General features: G+C 36.7%; 1 protein-coding gene and 1 long non-coding RNA gene across 6 annotated transcripts; one reads left to right on the top strand and one right to left on the bottom strand.

Annotated features, from left to right (window-relative positions):
* The first annotated feature begins 1,953 nt into the window (after positions 1-1,953).
* LOC147548816 (uncharacterized) lies at positions 1,954-4,367 on the top strand. Of its 5 annotated transcripts, none has more exons than XR_015238375.1 (4): positions 1,954-2,105; positions 2,208-2,276; positions 2,538-2,621; positions 2,962-4,367. It is a non-coding gene; the product is annotated as an uncharacterized LOC147548816 (long non-coding RNA). The 5 variants fall into 5 exon arrangements; XR_015238377.1 differs by having other exon boundaries at positions 1,954-2,276; positions 2,965-3,060; positions 3,188-4,367; XR_015238376.1 differs by having other exon boundaries at positions 1,954-2,276; positions 2,962-3,060; positions 3,188-4,367.
* Positions 4,368-6,663: 2,296 nt separating this feature from the next.
* On the bottom strand, positions 6,664-19,471 carry RBL12 (RHOMBOID-like protein 12). The gene is made up of 8 exons (XM_086670099.1): positions 18,951-19,471; positions 10,870-10,984; positions 10,490-10,609; positions 9,939-10,049; positions 9,261-9,305; positions 7,566-7,670; positions 7,432-7,473; positions 6,664-6,994 (listed from the first exon to the last, which is right to left on the bottom strand). Exons 1-8 carry the CDS (start codon positions 19,340-19,342, stop codon positions 6,905-6,907), a joined length of 1,020 nt encoding a protein of 339 aa, XP_086526225.1. The 5' UTR covers positions 19,343-19,471; the 3' UTR covers positions 6,664-6,904.
* Positions 19,472-22,469: the final 2,998 nt, after the last annotated feature.

Genomic DNA, 22,469 nt, shown 5'->3' with positions numbered 1-22,469 from the left:
AACGGTTGATTTCAGAGAATTATATTACCTCCCATTAAAACCTTATAGGAGAGATAAAAGAACGGAAACGGACAAGACAATAATTTAATGTAATAGATAACGGTTTCATATAATTGACCCTTCAGGTTTTTCCATTTCTGACCTCCTCCAAGTTTCCCCATATAAACAATTCTCACTGAAAAACCATCAGCACTCCTTTCTTCTGTTGTCCTATATCCGATTCAAGAACATCTCATCATTCGGTGGTTTGATCAGAACACATACCCGGGTTATGCTTGTTATGGGTGTTAACGTAGCAATCGATGTTCATACTTGTTATGGTTGTCAATGGGGCAACCAATGTTGTATCCTCTCTCACTCTGTTGTATTTGTGTAAACCCATCTTGAAGTTCCTCAAATTAGTTCATGAGAATTCTAAGTGTTCATCTATTCGAATAAGTTTTAGAATTTTTGTTTGGTGTAGGTTATTTATGCCGTTTGCTTAAATGGCCAGTTGGCTACAACCAACCTTTGCCTTAACTCTGTGGGTTCTGGATTTTGTGCACCCCTATCACCCTATGAAACGATGAAGCAATAATTTCAAGACCTTGAGGTTGAGTATATTAACTACCCTAGCATCTCCAAGGAGGGGTGAAATTAATGGGATGAAGCCATGTTCTATTTTTTTTCCCTAAAAGATTGATGAACTAATTCATCTCTAACTATTATCATCTCTTCCCCAAAAAAATCAATGCACCCATGACCCATTCATCTTCTGCCGTTTTCATTTTCTTGACGGTGCTTCGTTTATTGTGGTAGAACTTTGGCTTCCTTGGCCTTGATAGCCGATCTATATGATTGAAAACTTGATATAGTGTTCGACATTATATTACTGCTAGTATCAATTTAGATATTAGTAATTTTGTATGAATTTCTTGGTGAAGTTTTGAATACAAAATCTGTTATGACAAAAATTCTCATAATAATTAATGTCTATTCCATTCCATGTTAATGTCTCCATTGTTACCATAAATTGATCTATGGTTTTCAAATTTGTATTTCATTTCAATCATTCGTACACAGGTTGTTATTTCATTATTTACATATATATATATATATATATATATATATATATATATATAGTCACTTATTTTGTTCTAACTTCGTTTGATATAGTGCAGACTTTAGTTGTGGGAAATAGTAGTCGATTCAAATGGATTACCTTTTCTAGGGTTGCCATTAGAGAAATACATGTGTGCAGAAAGCAATTGTTTTTTAATTAGTTACAATCTTCAACATTTCTCAATTAACTACCATAATTTAAATCTTTTCCAACGAGATTATTTTCTTAAGACAGTTGTTGTTAAGTTTGTGTGGTAATATCTTTTTGTGATTAGCTCATATTGTTTTATATCGATTTCTGGGTAACGACAAATTCGTATGTAATTTAGCCTTTTGCTATCAATGTTACAACATCAATTTTTCGGTGATTAATATTTGATATAATTAGTTTAATTTTATAATTAGTTTAATCTTAACTGATAACTTTTTATTACGCCATCGCTTTATTCATGTAAACTGTTACTGTTTCTCTCTTGCTCGCTCTTCTGTTAATTTTATACTGTCGTTAAATTTTTCAGATTTTTCTCACATTCTTGCTCAACTTGTAATTATTGTTATTCAGTTTAATTATTTTTTCTAAATCAATAAAATTTCCTACATCCCTCGCACCGCAAGATTACAAAGTTTTCCGTGCCCTACGAGCACGGGTTATAGCTAGTCTATTATATAAAACGCAATGTTTTATGCTGATTGGGACAAGTCGAAAGACAAATCCGACCTTTCGTTGCTATTTTGATAAGATACACACCTTTAGATCTATTACCCACCTTGATTTATTGACCTACTCAAAGAATGGAAGTGATTAAACCCATTAATCTGGTCGGTTATCTTCCCTGGCGCCTTATTCCTCCTTTCCTTCCCGTGTTACAACCTTGATGGTAAAAATTGATGAAGAAATTGATGACCTGATGTTACAAAACTCATGACGAAATTGATTATGCAATTCCTTATCTTCTTACCTTCCCGCATTATCTTTTATTTCTTCATTTCTCCAAATTGAAATGGTGAATCTTGGCAGAATAATTTCATCCTCTTGGTTCAGGGATTTAAGGTTTCCTTCCTTTGTTTTTGATGGTTTTCAAATGGATTTCAATTGTTTTGTTCAGGTTCAGGTGTTTAGGATTTTGATGAATCGTGGCAGAAGATTTGGTTGGTAGTTCGAAATGGTGTTTAGGGTTCGTAGTCATTGTTTCATTGTTATTCAATCAAATTGATTGTGGAATTTCATTTCTTCATTTCTTTAATCAAATTGATTGTGGAATTTCATTTATTCACCTCTTCAATCAAATTGATTCTAGAATTTCATGAATTCATTTCTCCATCAATTTCTTTTCATGTTCAGGGGTTTATGGTTTTCATTTCTTCACCTCTTCAATCAAATTGATTATGGAATTTCATGAATTCATTTCTTCATTTATCCATAAATTTCTTTTCAGGTTCAGGAGTTTAGGGTTTTCATGAATCATGGTAGAAGAATTCATGAATCTTGGCAAGGGAATTAATGAATCATCCTGGTCACGGTATAAGCTTATATCCTTTCTTCTCTTCATCTTTGTTAATTAATAGAGATTCATCATACGCCTAATCGGAGATATATAGTTCTGCATCTTTCTTACTTTTTAAATGCTTTATTAGTAGTCGAGATTTAAGAAATACTTGATTACTTGACTGGTTTCATCCCTCATGAGTCTCAAGGAAGATTAGGTTAGGTTTTATCAATTTAGTATTTCAATAATGAATTTTAGGTTTTGCTAGAGTTTATCTTCGTTGGAGAAAAACCTGAAGATGGCCGGACCTTTGTCGATTAGTATATTTAGAAACTATCTACTTTCTCTCATGACATAAAATATGGTTCTATAGCAGCAAGGGAGTACATTCGATCTTCTGGTACGTGCTCCTTAGAGTCGATAAATGCAGTGTTAGTACCCGAAATACCGCAACTAAGGGTTATTTTGCCAGGTATGCAATGCAAAAGTCATGCTTTTGGAGGTTTTCCTTTATAGTCAGTTTCACATCGTTACTTTTTTTTGCGGTACCAGTAACAACCATAGACGTTTATATTAATTTTTATTGAAAAGTATAACAGGTACTCATACCTTCACAAGAATTTGGTGGTTGATATCTATTATCCAACTGGAAGTGGGAATACCACAGTAGCCATTTGGTGATATAAAAAAAGTATCTGGTACATGATTCCATTAGGTGAACATAACATCCTAATTAAACTCCAAAATAGAGTTATTAGAAGTTTTGTGTTAAGTAGGACTTTCCTGGTTAATAGTAGCAATTATTAAATAAAGAGCCTAGAAGATAACTAATGGCAATCAATACCGAGATAACTAATGTCAATCCGTACTCAATTCCCATGTGTATACTACAGTGTTATATAGGTTCCTAAACTTCAATTGGTAGTAACCCTAAACGTGACCTTAAACTTAATAGTTTTCAACTCTAAGCATGAGACGGTTAGGATTTATTATATAGGACTTGCTACAAACAAATTAGTTATTAGTGTTAACCATGTACAATTTTACTTTTTTAATTTGTAATGTAAATCTTCTTTGTAACGTACTATATTCATATTGGAATAACCACGGAGTCATGATCTTTTTGTCAACTGTCTATGCCCTATGGGGAAGAAGAAGATTAAGATTGAAAAAATCGAGGATAAAACGAAGAGGATAGTGACATTTACGAAGAGACGCCAAGGTTTGTTTAAGAAGGCTGCCGATACTTGTTTAGAATGTGACGCTGACATTGCAGTGATTGCTTTCTCCGAGGCTGGTAATGTCTTCTCCTTTAGTAATACCTCAGTTGATTCTGTTATCGATCATTACATCAATGGAGTTGAAGTAGAAGAAGAAGAGAAAGAGGAGAGATAGGCTCCGAAGAAGAGGAAGAGGGGCAACAACTAGCTGCATTACTATGTGATATTCAAAGACAAATTCATGAATGAGATTGACCAACATTGTTCATTGTTCTGTAATATTCAGAGACTATTTCATGAAGGAGGTTGACCGACATTGTTCATTGTTCTCTGATATTCAAAGACCATTTGAGGAAAAGATATTGACTGACCTTGTTCATTCCTCTGTGATATTCGATGATCATTGGATGAAGAGGATTGTAGTTTTTTTGGGTTGTTATAAATTTTTGTTAATATAGTTGTCTTCAACCCTTCAATTGAATTAGTGTTTTTGTGTGTATATTTTTGTTAATACTAGTTCACTTCAACCTTCAATTTGATTTGTTATTTGTGAGAACCACTCTTATAGTTTTGTCTACTGATTCACCATCGATATCTTGTTGATTGAGATCCTCATATTGGATGACATTGAAGTTCTTACAATCAATGCCTCCTAATTAATATTCTTGTTTAGGTTTCCGCTTGCTTAATTGATTAACAAGTTATTTCACATTTTCATCTGTTTCAGAGACACGATTTTATTATCTAAAATATAAAATTTACCATGGGAGGGCTTGTTAAAAAGTAAATATTCATAAATCTTCGTTTCTTCACGAGCATTTTATTATCTTAACTGAATAACTAATTACTTAAAACTTTTCTTCATGCAGGTTTTTAGAATATGAGATATTGAAATTCACAACCATCAGGGACGTGGATCCAAAGGAACTTTACCGCCTGAGTGTTGATGTAGGAGGTCGACATGAGTCTCCTAAGCACTTTGAACCCTTTCTGGCTTAATGCAAGCAAGGATGTTAAATCGAGCCAGCTCTAGAAAGAGTCATGTATTGGGTGGTCTATGGAAATCTGCTTGACACCTTGGACCCTATACCTCCGAGGCAAGTGGGAAGGTGGGTCCGAGATGAGAATTACCCAACCTAAGCCCTGCTCGGACTAGAGGCTCAGAGTAGAGATATCAACCGAAAGGAGCTCTGCCCCTCCAAATTCAAAACAAACTTAACAAAACAATGTGATATGAAAAAACAGAAAGAGTCAACGATCCGCTTTTCATACACAAACCATTATTTCTCAAAGGATATGTCAGAAAATACAAACTCATCAGACAATATCCTACAAACGACAATCGACACGTGAGCCTCATCAAGGTCTATTGCCTTACCACCACATCATCTCGGCCACGCATGGTTGCAACTCATCCAAACCTGGATCGGAGTGGTGTTTGGTGCAAATGTGGAGATCTGAAAAATGGTTTTGGTGTTCACAAATCATGGCCTTAGATAACAAAGAGTTCGGGACTTTGGGATTTAGATAGAACTAGGGTATAGCCCGTGCCTCCGCCACATCTAGAAAAGAAAAATAAAAAATATCATAAAATTTCAAAATTGTAATAAACAATGAAAGTGTTACTAAAATTTAAAACCATAAAAAAGTTGTAGTGAGTTGGCTGAACGTATGAAATCTTGGTCATCAACTTTTTTCTTTAATATTATTTAATTTTTTCATGGCAAGTGAAGTTTCCTATAAATTACACATTCTTGAAGCTCCTTTACAGAAAACTCTTCAAAACTAAAACTTGAAATTTCACACATTGCAAAAGAATATTATAACGAAAATCACCAAAATTTTCAACAAAGATCAACAAAATGAAGAGTAAAGAAGGTTGATGTGATAACTCAACCCGACCATATTCTCTGATAAATGAAGAGAAATGACAAGTAATTATAGATACTCACACGGGAAGATCCAACTTCTTTATTAGTCTATTGATAAATTCTTTACATATGAAGGAAAGAATTGTTCAACTTGGCATGAAAAATCAAATAGTAGCTAATGATATATACGAGGATCAAACACTATAATTAGAGAAGAAGGAAAGTTGTCGGATAATCTAAATATATATCTTTCATATTACAATAGTATTCATTAATTCATTATCACTCAAATCTTGCCTTACCTTCCACCAAACGTTTAACTCTTCGAAAGCTTCAAGGGCGATTAGTTGAATCCATTCACAAGAGAAATCCAACACTCATAATTTAATTGTGTATTTGGCCTTACACTGATGCAAACAGAAGTAGGTGGGTCTCGTGAATTTTTTTTTTAGCAGGAGGCTTCGAAAACTAGTTTATGCAGGAAATACTCTATTTATGAGAATGACACCAATAAAGATTAGATTTGTACAAGTGAGGTTTCGAAAATCAGTAATATCCACCCACTACTACATTTCAATACCAAGATTAGATTTATGTATTTCAACAAAAAAAAAGTTAGATTTATATAATAAACAGGAAATTAGATTTACACATTACAATGTCCACGAAAGATCCTAAAATTTTACCTCACTAAATCTTCTGAAATTTGAGAAGATATTGCCACAACTATTTGTGTCAGATAATGTGCCAACCTGTTGCATTGTCCTACAATTTGTCCTAACACCTAGGTCTTAAATTAGAAAAACGTGCAGGCAGAGATGGCAATCTTGTACCTATAAACTTACACCAATGGTGGAGAGATAAAGAAGTCTGAAGTTTGAAAGAAGAAAAATTCAAATTTGGTTTTTATTCTATGTCATAGACACTAAACCACTAATAGATACAGGTAAATAACTACCCAACTAATTGATAAAGATAAATAACTACAAGGTAACCACTAATAGATTATAACTAAAAAAAATAACTATGTAACCAATTGCTTTTCCATACAATAGCTTCCTTGTTGTCTGATCTCCTTCTAAGATAAAATGCAGCTACAAACGTAATCTCATTTCATTTCTGCCTAAATCGAAGAGTGTTAACATATGTAATCATTAATAATTTGCTAATGGATCCAACCTAATCAAACACCCTCTATTTGTGTTCGTCATGAAAGCAAATACGCCTACCACAACCGCCTAGTGATCCTTGCCCATGCTATACCAGCAACTACAGCACCGCCGAGGTGAGCTGCGCCTGAGATTTGACTGTCTCCCTGCAAATAAATTAACTTCTAGTATTTACTTACACACTTAGATAAGGGAAAACGAAATGCACGCCAAAACAAATAACTCTCCAAACTAAATACCACTTTTTGAGAGACCAAGAAGAGTGACGTAAGACTGATATATCTCCAAAAAGTAATGGATGCATATATATTCAATCAGCTAATGTAGTCGGCCAAAGGGTTTATTAGAACAAAACTGAATTAGGACATCAACGGAAGACATAAGCGGATGCACGAGAGTGACATGAACCCATCAACTACTATGACTACTACTACATCATGTGATCGGTGAGTCGGTGACCCTATGTGAACTTTCGGACCATGTTTCCTTAGGAATATAATAAATAATTTTAACAAAAGCATAAAAAGAAGTAATGTGGCCATGCAGAAATGGTGCAAACTTCAAGTTGGAAGATAACAAATACCTCCCTCATTCTCAGTAGATCTTTTCCAATTAAGAATGCTCCCTGAAATGATACCACAAATATTAAGTTAGAAACTATGTTGAAATTCAAATTCAGAATTATATATTTTGTCTTAGACCAGGAAAAATACTCACCAATAACATTGCTGGAACCGGTATGAAGACATTGACATAGTGCACAGCTTTTGGAAAAAGAAATATATCAAGTAGTATAATAGCATTGACAGCACCGCTTGCCCCCTAAATTAAGTGGAGACCAACCAGAAGTAGCATGAGTCGACCAGACTTAATAATGTTAGATTTTTGAAAGCCAGAACTTTTTACAAGTCAAAAGATGCCGTTTTTTAATAAATAACATGAATCATGAATGTTTGCCCGAACTTACTTTTATGGATAAACAGCAGTTGTGTAGTATACAAGAAAATTAGAAGATAGAATTATAGTGTATATGCACAGGAACATGATATGATGAAGTTTTAGTTACCCATATTAGGCTTATGTAGTCTGTCAATGGATATATGGAAATCGGAGTTCTATATGGATTCATATCCGATTAGTAGAAATTAGCTAAAACGTTTGAACATCCAAATTGAATTCAAGTATTGTTGCCCTACCTTATCCACCTTTTGATTATCATTTCCTATTTTAGATTATGTAAAAATATATACATAATAAACGAAGGCTTAGACTAGTTTCATTAGTCCGTCAATAGAGATAAGCATAGTTTAAAACCTGAGGATTTATCCTGATGAATTTTTTAATCAAATATCAGATATTATCCAATATCCGTCCAGCTTATCGAGTTCAAATTCAGATAAGAGAATCTGGTATCCATCGAATATCTTATTGAATACGGATATCGGATAGCTTCTGCCATCTGGATATTGCATATAATCATATTTGATGAGCCCCTAACAAATGTTATAAAATTCTGCAGATGTGTACGGCTCGAGGCGTGCCCCATCGAATATCTTATTGAATACGGATATCGGATAGCTTCTGCCATCTGGATATTGCATATAATCATATTTGATGCGCCCCTAACAAATGTTATAAAATTCAGTAGATGTGTACGCCTCGAAGCGTGCCTCAAGGCGAGGTGGTATGTTTTCGCCTCGAGCCGTACACATCTGCAGAAAAAACAGAACTTCCAAGCACTGTTTAGTTTATACAACAAAACAAGTAAAAACATTTATATTTCTTGTTTGTTAAATGCACAAGTCTTTATATTATTGTATCAAAGTGAAACAAGTAAAAACGTTTTTCCAAACATTGCCCCTAACCAACACTAATTATAAGCATCTATGGAAAGCCCAAGCAACATTTATCTTTTTGTTTGGTAATTAATATTGGCAATTAAAACAGATGGGGTTCATTGTCGAATTTGTTGTAAAATATGTAGAAGTTCTGTTTTCCAATTTCCAGAGCACGTATACAGAAGGTTTCACATGAGGGAGCCGATGCATATGGATTATGGAACGAATGAAGCAACACGATTTTGTGGTAAACACTGTAGGACTAAAATAAACATGATATGAGTAAAAAATGAAATTTACAAAGCAGCGATTAGGTGTGTGAAACATAAGAAGTAACAAACACTCATATTTCTTGTGGTTATACTTATAAGTTATAACGACTCAAGTCTTTATATTATTGTAGCAAAGTGAAAAACTGTTACCCTACCACATAAATGTGGGATCATTTTTTTCTAAAAGAATTTATGTACGCCTTTAACGCATAGAGGCGTACACCTCATTGCGGCAATTTACATTTTGGTGCAAAGTGCAAACCACCTTGAGGCGGAAAAATGTTTTTTTAAACATCGCTTACCAGTCCTGGAATTCTTGTAGGATCCACATAAAACATGCTTGAGCGCTGCAAACCCAAAAGGAGAGGCATTAGGTATGAAGGTAAAAATCCCTTCCCCCCATCTTATAAATTCGAAGACACGTAAGTCATCAATTGCTAGATTTTGTAAAACAAATCATATGCTGATGCTAGTTCCGTATCCAAAGCAAAGTTCTCAGAAAGAAAGGAGCGACCTTAGAAGCTGGGCTGTATTAAAATATTAACACTCTACTTTTCACAGCAGCAGTTTTTTAGTTTGCAGGTATGGAATTGTTCCTGGAGTATATCTAATAAGCTATTCCAAAGCAGGAGTCCATAAAGCACAATTGTTCGGGAATATCAAGATAAAAACAGGCAAAAGTTTCAGCATAAATATGTAGTTTTCTTTTACAAAGTTATTTATGCAAGAGTGACTAATTTGTCTGTTTCCTAATAATAAAAAGTGTTTCACACCCACAACTTCAAGCATCCCATTAACCAGTTACATTTTAGTACTAAGTACACACTTATTTACTTTTAATAATACCTTATAGGTCAAAGATCGTAGCTTTTAACATTTGAAATTATGCATGCTTGTACAACATAATTAAACAGCGAACTTGTTATTCTAATGCAAACGAAACACAAGAGCTCTAACTTGTCATAGCATCACATTTGTACCTTCGATGATGGAGACATGAAGGAATGATGTACCAAATAGAATATCGATCCACCAATTGCCCCAGCTAGATACAACTTGAACAAGAATTGTGGTCCGAACATTTCCCCAATCTGGTTAACGTGCAATGTGATATAAAATTACAGTTTAATAACCGAATAATATAGTAGGATCATATCCATTTCAAATTTATATAATGAAACATCACAAATAAAATAGTCCAAGTATCACAGGCCTAAGAGGCTTAATTTTTTCCTTTTCTGGAGCCCCGACCAAAGATTAGTAGTAAACTACGATAAGAGTTAGCTTGGATTTTTGTACATAAGCTTTTGCTCAAATCTATTGCTCAAATAACAAATTCAAGCAAAATGACTTATCTATTTTTCCTCTTTTTATGATAAAGCCCTAGAGAAATGCTTTACCTATGATAAATTACTGTCTTAGAGAAGACATACAGAAAAGAATATCACCTCAAGTCACCATTATTACTCATATCTATTGCTCAAATAACAAATTCAAGCAACAACAGATGGAAAGATATGTATGCCCTTACCGTTCTTCCAAAGAAGTAAAGGCCAATCATGTTAGAAGCAAGGTGCTCAATTTCAAAATGACTGAATGCGGAAGTTAGCACTGTGTGAACACGCCCGCTTGTAAAATTCTCTACTGAAATCTGGTCAAACAAAACTAAATAAGTTAGAAAGAACTAGCCACACATTTGGTTGAGAAATGAATTCTAACCTAAGTTACGACTCATCAGAAATTGGGTTACATGGAACATTTATCTCGTAAAAGTAAATTAACTAACACATACTTATCTAAATGGCCAAACTTCCCTCTCGGGAAAATAACTTTATTCAGGGTCAATGGAGGAGAATCCAACTAATTTTTTTTTAGTAAAGGTGAAACGGTGTAGAGTTTGAAAGCACTGACCATAAAGTTCTCCCTCATGAATGTCGGTTCCGCAACCCTCCATAACATAAAAACAGCAACGTTAGTTGCAATTAATCCCCAAAGAACAGCTCTTGCCGTTGGAAACCATGAAGACCTGAAATACCGTACGATGAAAATGACATATCTTCTCGAAGACAGTAATCTATCATAGGTAAAGCATTCCTCTAGGGCTTTATCACAAAAAGAGGAAAAATAGATAAGTCATTTTGCGTTTAGGCATGGATAGAGATGTCATTCCAAGAGTTTTTTTATTTTTTTGAAACTCTGAATTAATATATTGAACAAATAAAATATACAGGAAGAAACAGAATACTTAGTTATACGTCTATATGTTACGACATGATGTTCTCCCATTTAAAATAAAATCTTGGAACGATAATGTTCTCGCCCATTTTATACTTTTACTCCAGTGATAGAGGAGTCCTTTCACATCTTCAGCCTGCAGAATACTCTCATGATTATTTTCTTTGAAAATCTTGTTCCTGTCCTTCCATATTACACCATATGATGGCTTCTGGGATCATGTTCCATAAATCTCTTCCTTTTTTCGTCTTCCTTGTCGGCTCCAATTGTTCTATAGCTTGCTGTATCGAGAGCGGAAAGCACCATCTAATCTTTCCAGAGTTGATGAGATAAGTCCAGAGATCTGATGCAATCCTGCAGTGTGCAAAGAGGTGTGGTCTGCAGACTCTGCTTCTTTGCACATTATGCATTGTTGACAAATTGAAACCCCCTATGGTTCAGTCGGGATTTTGTGTAGAAAGACAGCACAGATAGTAAAGCCGACTCTTGTAGGGATGGGTTTTCTCCAGATATGCTTGTGGAGTGTGAGATCAGAGGCTGATATATCATGGATTGCTCTTCTGTATAAGTTACTGACTGAGATAATTTCCTCCTCTCACCTTTCGGTCAAGAAGTTGGAGATCATGAATCAAGCTTTGTTATCTAAATGGATTTGGAGATTCGACCAAGAAGCCGGAAATCTGTGGAGAGAGGTGGTGGGGGACAAGTATGGTGAAGACCCGGAGCAATGGGATGCTAGGGTCCGCAATTCACCTTTCGGTTGTGGGGTGTGGAAAGGAATCCAAGGATTCCTTACCAAGTATCGGAGTTTAACCAGGTGGGAAGTAGGTGACGGGAGGAAGATTAAATTCTGGTCTGATGTTTGGTTGGGTCCTACTAGCCTTATGGCTCAGTTTCCTTTGATTTACGCTATAGCTTCAGATAAGAAGGTCTTGGTGCAGAACATGTTCAACCAGGAGATCCAAGTTTGGGAAGTCAATGTGAGGAGGGCGCTAAATGACTGGGAAATCAACTCGTACTTGGGGTTACTTGAGGCATTACAGTCAGTCACCCTAGGCAATGAGGAAGATAAAAGAGTTTGGAATCATGATGCAAAGGAATCGCTCTCGGTCAAACAGTGCTATGGATTACTGGATGGAGGTGACCAAATCATAGCTCCAACCTTAGTAAAAGTACTAAGGAGGGTGGTAGCCCCTCCAAGAGTTGGATTTATGCTTTGGGCCACCTTATTAGATAGGCTGCCGACGGTGGACAAGCTAAAACGCAGAGGATTCCAGATGGTCAATCGATGTATTCTATGCAAACAGGAGGAGGAATCAAGAGACCACCTATTCCTCCATTGCAAGATAGCCAGTGGGATCTGGTCCTACTTCCTATCGACATTGAAGATAACATGTTGTATGCCCTCAACAGTCCCTCAACTGTTCGAGCAATGGCACTCCATCCCGAAGCCTAAGTTTAGGAAAGAGATCTGGTGTGTTATCCCAGTGGCAATAGTGTGGAGTATATGGAAGGACCGGAATAGCAAAGTTTTTAAGGAGGCTAATGGGAACACGAGCCTTGACGTGGATGACGTTAAGTCGATTGTTTGTATGTGGGCAAAGGGTATCCCAAAGTTTAGTCACTCGTCTTATGTCGATGTAGTTTGTAATTGGGAGGCGTGGATATCGTGAAGAATCCATCTTAGCCTGACTCTTTTCTGTTTTTCTTTTTTTCTTTGGTGCTGCCGTTGTATAGCTCTCTTCTATATATTCAATCAAATTTTCAAAAAAAAAAAATAATTTCCTCCTCTCCTTCTTTCCAAACACGGGTATCTTCATTGTCATTGGGTTTGTTTCTTTCTGGTTCTTCCAAAAGGTCTATAAGAATGGGAAACTCCCCATGATTAAGGTTTCTTCTGATCGGTAAGTCCCAGCTGTTATGGGTACAATTGAAGATTTGGCTAACTGTTGCTCCTTTCTCATTTGATAGGAATTATGTGGTTGGGTATCTATCCTTGAGACTTATGGTCGAGGACCAAATATCATCTCACTATTATTTGCCCAATTCCCAATTTCCATTTTGTCAACCCATGGAAGTCCTCCATCCTGTTTTGTATGCCTCTCCAGACTCTACATACTGTAAGCTTTTTTTTTTTACTTTTCTCCCAAATCCATCCTTGTTCCTAGTCCCCATACTTTTCTGCTATGATATTTCTCCATAAGGCCGAGCTTTCTTGTGTAAAACGCCATAACCGTTTCGAAAGCAGCACGTTATTCATAACTTTCAAGTTTTTTATGCCTAACCCTCCCTCTTTCAGCTCTTTGCAGATTGTTCCATGCCACCCAATGAAATCTCTTTCCTTCTGTCTTGTCATTCCAAAGGAAATCGTGCATCTTCTTATCAATACTCTTCCGTACTTTGATTGGTAAGGCATACAGTAACCGGAGTACATGGGTAGTGCTAAGATTACTGCTTTAACCAAGGTTAGTTTTCCCCCTCTAGAAAGAGTTTTGTGAGCTTTCAATTGATTCTTTCCACCGCTGGGTCGCAAAAGGATTTCAATTTATCCTCCTTCCAATGGGGGAACTAAGAGGTTGGAAGTTTCCCCCCCCCCCTGGCAACCCAATGCATTGATGCATAGGCAGAGCCATAGTATCTCTGTTATGTACTAGGTAAAGGAATGATTTGGAGTAATTTTCCTTAAGGCCCGTAGGCAACTCATAACAGATTAGTATTTGTTTTAGTCTGCTGAGCAGATATGTCTTCGTAGACGAAGAAGAGTGTATCATCCGTGGATAGTAGATGATTTACAAGGGTTCGAGAGGAGTTTATCTGAAAGCCTTTTATAGATCCCTTCGACTTCGATTGCTGCATGCAACAGCTTAGAACTTTAGAAACGAACAAGAATAGCATCGGAGATAGCAGATCTCCGTGGCGTGTTCCGATATTCCCCTCGAGCTTCAAAAGACAAGGGAAAGTCACCCATGTAAGAATGTTGCTAAGGATATGCACCATAAACCCAAGCTGTCCATGTATGACCAAATCCCATTTTATCCATACTTAAGTAGAGGAAGTCCTAGCTAATCCTATCACAGGCTTTCTCCGGATCAGCTTTGAATAAGGTGTTGTTTGGCAACCAAAAGTATAAGTATTTTTGCTTGTCGTAGAAGTTCTTTTGCTTCAAAAAAGTAAGAAATTATCAAAAGTATATTTGTCAAAAATGTTGTTGGCAAGTCAAAAAGTTTGTTTCATAATGTAACTTACTGTTCTATTTTATTTTATTTTTCTCATAAAAATACTTGATTTTAATTGAAATTAATTATGATTTTCATGATTACTCTTGTGGAAGAGGTAGTGATGATATTGGTGGTGGTGGTGGTGGTGGTGGTGGTGGAGGAGCCTTGGAGGTATGGTGATGGAAGTGTGGTGGTGGTTGTGATGTGATTGAGGTGTGGTGGTGGGGAGATACAATGGTGGAGGGGAGATACAATGGTGGAGGGGAGATACATTGGTGTTGTTGTAAGGCCCTCCAACCAGACTGATACGTCTGAGTCTGCAAACATCTCCTGCTTGCTCTTTTTAGGAATCAAAACAATGAAAGTTTGGTTTAATCTCTAATCCAGATTAGCTTTCTCAAAAAACTCCATAAACATGTGCATAAACTCTGGTCTGATGATGTCCTCGCGATGTTTATAAAAGGATATCGGGAAGCCAGCAGGCTCTAGTGCTAGGTTTTCAATTGCCCCCACAACTTCCTCCTCTATGCAAAGAGGTTATAAGATGTTGTCAAGAAGGAAGCAAGGAACTACAGGATCGGATGTTCATCTAGGGAGCTTTTGTAGCAGGAAGGCAAATCCTGACGGGGTACTAATGGCTAACTAACTTATAGACTCAAGAAGGAAGTAAGGAACTAAAGGACTCTTAGGTGTTGTTTGGCAACATCAAAAAAAGTTACTTTTTTGGCTTATTTAAGTTAAAATTTCTGACTTCACTCAAGTTAAAATTTGACTTTCTTTTAAAAGTTCAGATTTTTAGGTTTTGACTTTAAAGTTAAGTAACTATTGTTCAACATATGCATGAATTTTACTTTACCAAATCTTTTTCTTTGTTTATCTCCGCTCCACCACCACAACTTAAGTTCCACCACACAATTGTACCTCTACCACCATCACAAGTATTGTACCTTCATCTCATTACAGGGTTTTCCTGATTACTCAACTATGAGAATTCCAATCCATGTTTTGGAAGCCGAGCATGTTGTTGCGGCTTATCCATTCACCAAAGTTCTTCGTGTTGGACATTATTTTGGAACTGTTCCTTTCACAGACGAATCTTACCACATTGAAGTCTCCTCCTATACATCATGGGAGCTTCCAAGTGTTTGTTGTATCATCCATTTCTGCCCACAGTTCAATCCTTTTTTCCTTGATACAAGGCCCATAAACACCAGTATAAAGCCAAGTGAAATTGTCTTATTTGTTTACCAAAACAAAAGAGATACAAAAAGTGCCTAAATGGCGATCTTAGGACATTGAACATATCAGGATTCTAGACACATAAAATCCCCCCTGATGGTCCCGCAGATGGGATGGCATCCTAAGAACAGCTAGAATTACTCCATACACTTATAACTAAAGCAAGAGACATTGATTCAGTTTTAGTCTCTTGCAAACACAAAAAAGACATACAAATGTCCTTAACAAGCTTTCTTAAAGCTAGGTGGCAGACAACCAAGACTCTTAATGTTCCAGCTTAAGATGTTTATTGACGTTTCCTGTCAACATTCCAAAAGTTCGAGGCAGACCTTGCTTTCTTCAGACTAAGAGGCTTGTCTTCATGCCCCATTTCAAGCTTTTCAATTCTGTGAATACTCTCGGTGATCTCTTCTTCTTTTCTGCATTCGATGATCCTCCCTGATCTGACTGAAGAGCTATCCCCACTCCCACCTTATCGCAGTCTCCTCTCTGAGAACTATGGCTTTCGTCCCAGGTTTAGACATTTATGAGGCTAGACCCCCAAGGTGGTGTTATGAGTAAAGGGTCATCTTCCTGAGCTTGGTCCTTCCCCTCATAGTTCAACTTCACTCCTTCTCACTCCATAAGCTCCAATATTTTTGTTTTCGTTATCCCAACATTAAGCCCTAATTCTTCTCCTGACTGAAAAACTCCTTATCTCTACGTTGATCCATCAAGGTAGATGAACGTGTTTCTAACTGACTTTGTGTTGTCTCCAATGGACCCTCAGTTGTCTCCAATGGACCCTCGATTGTCTCCGATATCCATTTCCGAAAAAATCCTTGTCGTTGTGATCATAATGACTCTAGCTGCCATAAAACCTATGTGGGAACGGTGGTAGGCAGGATTGCTACTCCTTTCTAGAAGGGGATGATATCGAGTCTTTCAGAGTTGAAAACATCCATTAATGCTTCCCTCCGTCCATGCTAGTTCTCCGAAGGAATATTCAATATTAGAACCACTGCATGCTCCCAGACGATAGCACCCAGAGAAGAAATAGCCAATGAAGAGTTTAAAGAAGATGAGTAGTCTTCAAACTCTATGTTGGTCGCATTTATAGGCAATCTTGGGGGGAAGGAACCCCAAATATCTTGGGCCCAACCTTAGGATTTGAATGATATGATGTTCTACCCTATCTATTGATTGGGGGTGGGGGAGATGACAGTTGAGTGTATAAGAGAAGATTAGCTGCATTAAAGTTTCTCCCCATTGCACTGGTTCTCAGTTTTCTCACTGCCGCCGCTTCGTTCTCCAGCGTACCCCGTTTGAAACTATCTAGTACTAGCGCCATTTTCAACCAGCCTTTGCAGTCCTTCCAGCCTTTGTCTTCTTCTCCGACCTTAAGTGCCGAAATCCTCGAGTGTTCTTTATACTTTCCCTTAACCACATGCTATTTCCATCTCTGAATTTGTTAAATTTTCTGCCTATATCCTTATTTCCCATGTCTTTTCCATTTTGGTCATGAAAGTGTATAAGCTTCCGAGATCCTCCTGTGGCAAGCTAACAGACCATTTTCGGAAGTATCCTTTTTCCGATATGAGATAACGACCATTCTTCAAATGAACTATGTTGTAGGATTTGTTCTCAATGGCTGCATACACCCTTCCCATGACTACTAACGGACTAGTGGAACTACAAGCCTCTGTTATAAGTCGCCCTCCTGAAACTGGCTGCAACTTTGCTTGAGTTACCAGAACGAGGATTATCCAGTTATTTCAGGTTTTCTTCCCGGCGACAACCTTTCAAATCACCTAACAGAGCTATACTGAAACAATTTCCATGCAATGGCCTTAGCTATGGTCAAGTTTCTTATGGTCCCGTGAAGAAATTTCTGGTTCATCGGAATTTCGCCGGAGTCAAAAGTAAAAGCTTCTGTCTCCTCAAAAAGGATTTGTTTTTTATGTTATGTCAGAGTTTAAGAGAAATAAATATGAGAAATGGTTCTTCTCTCATGGTCATACTCAAAGTTTGACTAGGGAACTAATGTCATAGCTTCCTGACCACATACTTCCAATCAACTGCTCTTTGAAAATGTCAAAGGGTATACAATCTAAGTTACATATTGTGCAATTAATGCAACGAGTAAGACTCTGAGTAAAACTCGAAGTTATTGTAGCACTCCCCAATAAAATTTTGATCATTTTCTCGACTTAGATCAATATGGAATTGATACTTCTTAATGTGCACCAAACATTAATACTAATACAACTACATAGTCTTAACAAACCAAAATCCTCAATACTCTGCCAATGACCACCAGTAAAAAAAATCTTATCGCTATAAAGAATTATTGTTGGAGTTGAACCCATATTTAACTTTAAAACCAAATGAGTTTCTAATGTTTGATGTCTTTCGTTTTTCATAAATTTCGGATACTTAGTTGCGTAAAGCTCTTCAACTAAATAGCTATGAGATACTTTACATTGTTGAGCGGTATACTCCAGGATTCACAAATAAAAGCAACATCAGAAAAGGAATCTACACAGCTATAGCACTATGTGACCTGATTTATTGCATCCTCGAATACATTTAAAATCACTTCAGCAGATCCTAAATGGATTAATCTTTAGGGAAGCTATTGTCCTATAACACAAATGTTACTCATGGTATGCTTTCCTAAGCTTTTTACTGCTCGATGTGGCGTTTAATGGCCTTTTACTTTTAGACAAACTACACCGTTGTCAACATATGTCTCATTATCATTGTACCTCAAGATGTTGCACCATCTAGTTTAACATATTTCGGAGTATATCGGATATACTTGTGAATGTCAACGTGGGACTGCTACACGCTATATCAGGGAAATAATAAATAAATACATAGTATCAGATATGTTGCCAATGAATATGTGTCTCCCTTGACCAGTAAGAACTCTACTCCAAATCGACGTTGTTCCATTGAGGACAATGTATCCCAACTCCAAGTGAGTGACAAGACCCCACGAAGTAGTATTAGGATAATGAAAGACTATCATAAATGTTATACCAAGAATGAAATTTCGACAATATTTTGAAAATTTAGATTAGGTGTACGAAATTACACTTACAGCTATATCGTGCATAGTTTCCACCAACATGAAGGAAATTTCAACGGAAATTTTATTCTTTGTGTTATACAATAAATTATGAAAGAATCAACAAAATTTCAGAATCAATAAAATTAGGTTTTGCAAGTGAAGCATATTATTTTCATTTTCACATATATACCCACATTATGTAATTTAATGAACTAATTGAAAACAAATCAGTAATTTAGACTTACCCTAAACGCCTCCATGAACTGTATGCTTCGTTGCTTTCAAAACGATGTCTGCGAAATTGAGCTCTCAGAAAGACCACTGAACGATCAATGATGCCTGTACTTGAAATTTTCAAATGGGTATTTGAAAATAATTGTTTGAACAATAATGGGTTCGGAAAAACTGCAGGAAATTTCTCTGAAAAACTAGTATGAGACCGCCATGGATTTGAAGAAGAAGAAGAAGAAAAATGTCTGAAATTAGAAAGAGAATGGGATTGACTAACAGGAGCCTTCTTAGACACTGAACCTGTAAGATTTTCGTAGTGATGAAATTTATGAGAAGAATTAGGGTTACTGGAGAGATTCCTTGAAATTTTAGCGAGTGATTTGATTGAAACTTGTAGTTTCTGCATTTTGGTTTACTTTTTGAAGGTTCTCTGAAGAGATTATAAAAACAGCAGAACATTTTTGATCGAAATACACTTGCACAAGTTACCAAATAATGGTGTCGAACGAGCCGAGTTGGCCGGAACGGCCCGCCTACACACGGGCCAGGTCGGCCTCAGAACAAATATCATAGGCCCGGCCCAGACCAGCTCTGAGCTACGGTCCGTTTTGTCACGGGCTTAGGTGGAGCTGGGCCAGCTCTGAGCTACGGTACGTTTTGTCATAAGGGATGTGGATGCCCATAATATTATTGGTATAAGCATATGTCTTTGGTGCTTTTAAGATTAAATTTCTCCTACCAAACAAATGCTATGGTCATTTCATAGGAGCTCCATATGCTAAGTGTCATATTGGTAGTGACAACACATCATGCAAGTGACAACACATGGGGTTATGTGTCACCATTCTACAACTGCATCCACCCTATAGATAGGTATAATGTTGTAATGTTGATAGATGGAAAAGGTTTGGAAAGAATTCATATAATAAAGTTTGGTTCAAGTTCATCTCTTTTGTTTTAGTATATCTAAATACCTCTATCTCTTTCTCTTCCTTTAATTCCATTAAGTTGCATGCAAATATCTAGACACATTGAAGCAAATAGACCGATAATTTACAACATGTTATCAGCACGAGTCTCTAGCCAGCTGAAAGAAAGCGTTACTCCGTCTGTTTGGCGACACCAACACGGTGAAAGGACAAAGGAAATAAGCTGTCACTCCGCTTGGTGAAAGGTATAATATTTTCATCCATATTTCATAATATCTAACCTTGCTAGACTTAAATTTGTAGCACTAGATATAACAGGTAAGAATTACATGGAATGGGCAGTCGAAGCTAGACCGACTCTAAAATACAAAAATTTCCTGAACACTATTATTGAAGGGAATAATGCAGATGAAATGATACGGACTCATGCTTTAAGCTTTTTGAGACGTCACATAAAAGATAGATATGATCACCTGAAGATGGTCATCCTTCCAAAAGCTCGAAATGATTTTATAAATCTTTGACTACAAGATTTTTCTTCCATTTCTGCTTATAATTCCAGTCTTTGTAAAATTGTTTCAAGACTAAAAGTGGGAGGTGATATTATCACTTATGAATAAATGATAGATAAAACATTGAGTACGTTTCATGCCTCGGATATTGTCCTGCAGTCCTCGGATATTGTCCTGTAGTCACAATATCGAGAGCGACGTTGCTCTAAATTCTCCCAGTTACTGACTTGTCTTTTGGCCAATGAACAGAATAACCAGTTGTTATTACATAACCATGAATCTCGACCCACTGGGTCTGCACCTGTGCCTGAAGCACATGCGATATTGTCAAATGATCATAGCAAGAAAGAAAATTACAAAGGGAAACGTGGTTCCGGAAGAAACCACCAACGTGGATCCCGCACGAACAAATGGGAGAAAAACAGGCAAACCCCTTACCACCGGAAGTGGGAAAAGGAAGAAAATTCAAAGAATTATGCAGCGAGAAAGCCTGATAAAGTAAAGGGTAAAAATAATACCCCTCCCAAAGCTCGTGAAGAAGCTTGTTACCGTTGTGGTGTGGAAGGTCATTTGTCCCGTACCTGTCATACGGCGAGACATTTGGTGGACCTATACCACGCATCTCTGAAATCTAAAGCTGCTTGAGAGATGAACCACATGGAACTTGATCTACCATTGTGTGTTGGAGATTATCTCCCTGAAGGAGAAAATCAAACTGATGATATGTTTAATATTTAGTGTATTAACTTTTCTAACTATATTATACTGTTATATTATAATGTAAAATAACTTTTGTCTGTTAGATATTAGATAGTATATTATATGTACCTGTAATAGTTTTGTTTATGTTATAAGTATAAATAGTTGTGCTTTGAATCTTATATTATATTATGAAAAGTATGGGTTCTGGAAGAAACATATCTAAAGGTGATGAAGATAGCTGTCTAGCAGACAGTGGGACCACAAATTCGATACTTCGAAATACAAAATATTTTTCGACCTTAAAATTATGTGAAGCAAATGTGATTACTATCGCTGGCTCATCAAGCCTTTTAGAAGGCTCTGGAAGAGCAACTATAGTATTGCCTCGTGGCACTAAACTTATTATTGACGACGCTTTGTACTCGACTAGATCCCTGAAGAATCTGTTGAGCTTCAAAGATATACGCCGAAATGGGTTTCACGTCGAAACTGGGTCTGAGAATAATAAAGAATATTTATATATCACCTCAAGTATATCATGCCAGAAGCGTGTTCTAGAAAGACTTGAAGCTCTTTCTTCTGGGTTATATCTTACAAAGATTAAAACAGTTGAATCATATGTCGTTGTCAACCCGAAGTTGCACGATCCAAATACTTATAAAATTTGGCATGATCGACTGGGACACCCAGGATCTACCATGATGAGTAGAATAATATAAAACTCTCAGAGACACCCTCTTCGGAACCAGAAGTTTCTAACAAATAGGGATTTTACTTGCACTGGTTGCTCATTGGGGAAGTTTATTACTCGCCCATCCCTGACGAAAGTACATATCGAATCTCCCAAATTTTTGCAAAGGATTCAAGGTGATATATGTGGCTCTATACACCCGCAGTGTGGATCATTTAAATACTTTATGGTATTAATCGATGCATCAACTAGATGGTCTAATGTAAATCTGCTCTCGATGCGGAATCAGGCGTTTGCAAAGTTATTATCTCAGATAATTCGTTTATGAGCTCACTTTTCCGATTATCCGATTAAATCGATTCGTCTAGATGGGGCAGGAAAATTTACATAGAGTACTTTTGATTTCTATTGTCTCTCAGTTGAAATTAATGTTGAACATCCTGTAGCTCGTGTTCATACTCAGAATGGTCTAGCTGAATCATTCATAAAACATATCCAACTGATTGCGAGACCAATGTTGATGAGGACTAAATTACCGGTTACTGCATGGGGACCTGCAGTTCTTCATGCTGCAGCTTTGATATGGTTACGTCCCACTTCAAATAATCAATTCTCACCTTTCCAATATGTTCAAGGCCAACAGCCAAACATATCTCATTTGCGTATTCTTTGATGTGCTATATATGTTCCTATTACAGC

Source organism: Eschscholzia californica, unplaced genomic scaffold (assembly GCF_041429995.1).
Source record: "Eschscholzia californica isolate CP2 unplaced genomic scaffold, dmEscCali1.0.p SCAF_3, whole genome shotgun sequence".
NCBI lineage: Eukaryota > Viridiplantae > Streptophyta > Magnoliopsida > Ranunculales > Papaveraceae > Eschscholzia > Eschscholzia californica.
The sequence above is the reverse complement of the archived record's forward strand: the minus strand, read 5'-3'. Positions and strand labels throughout refer to the sequence as shown.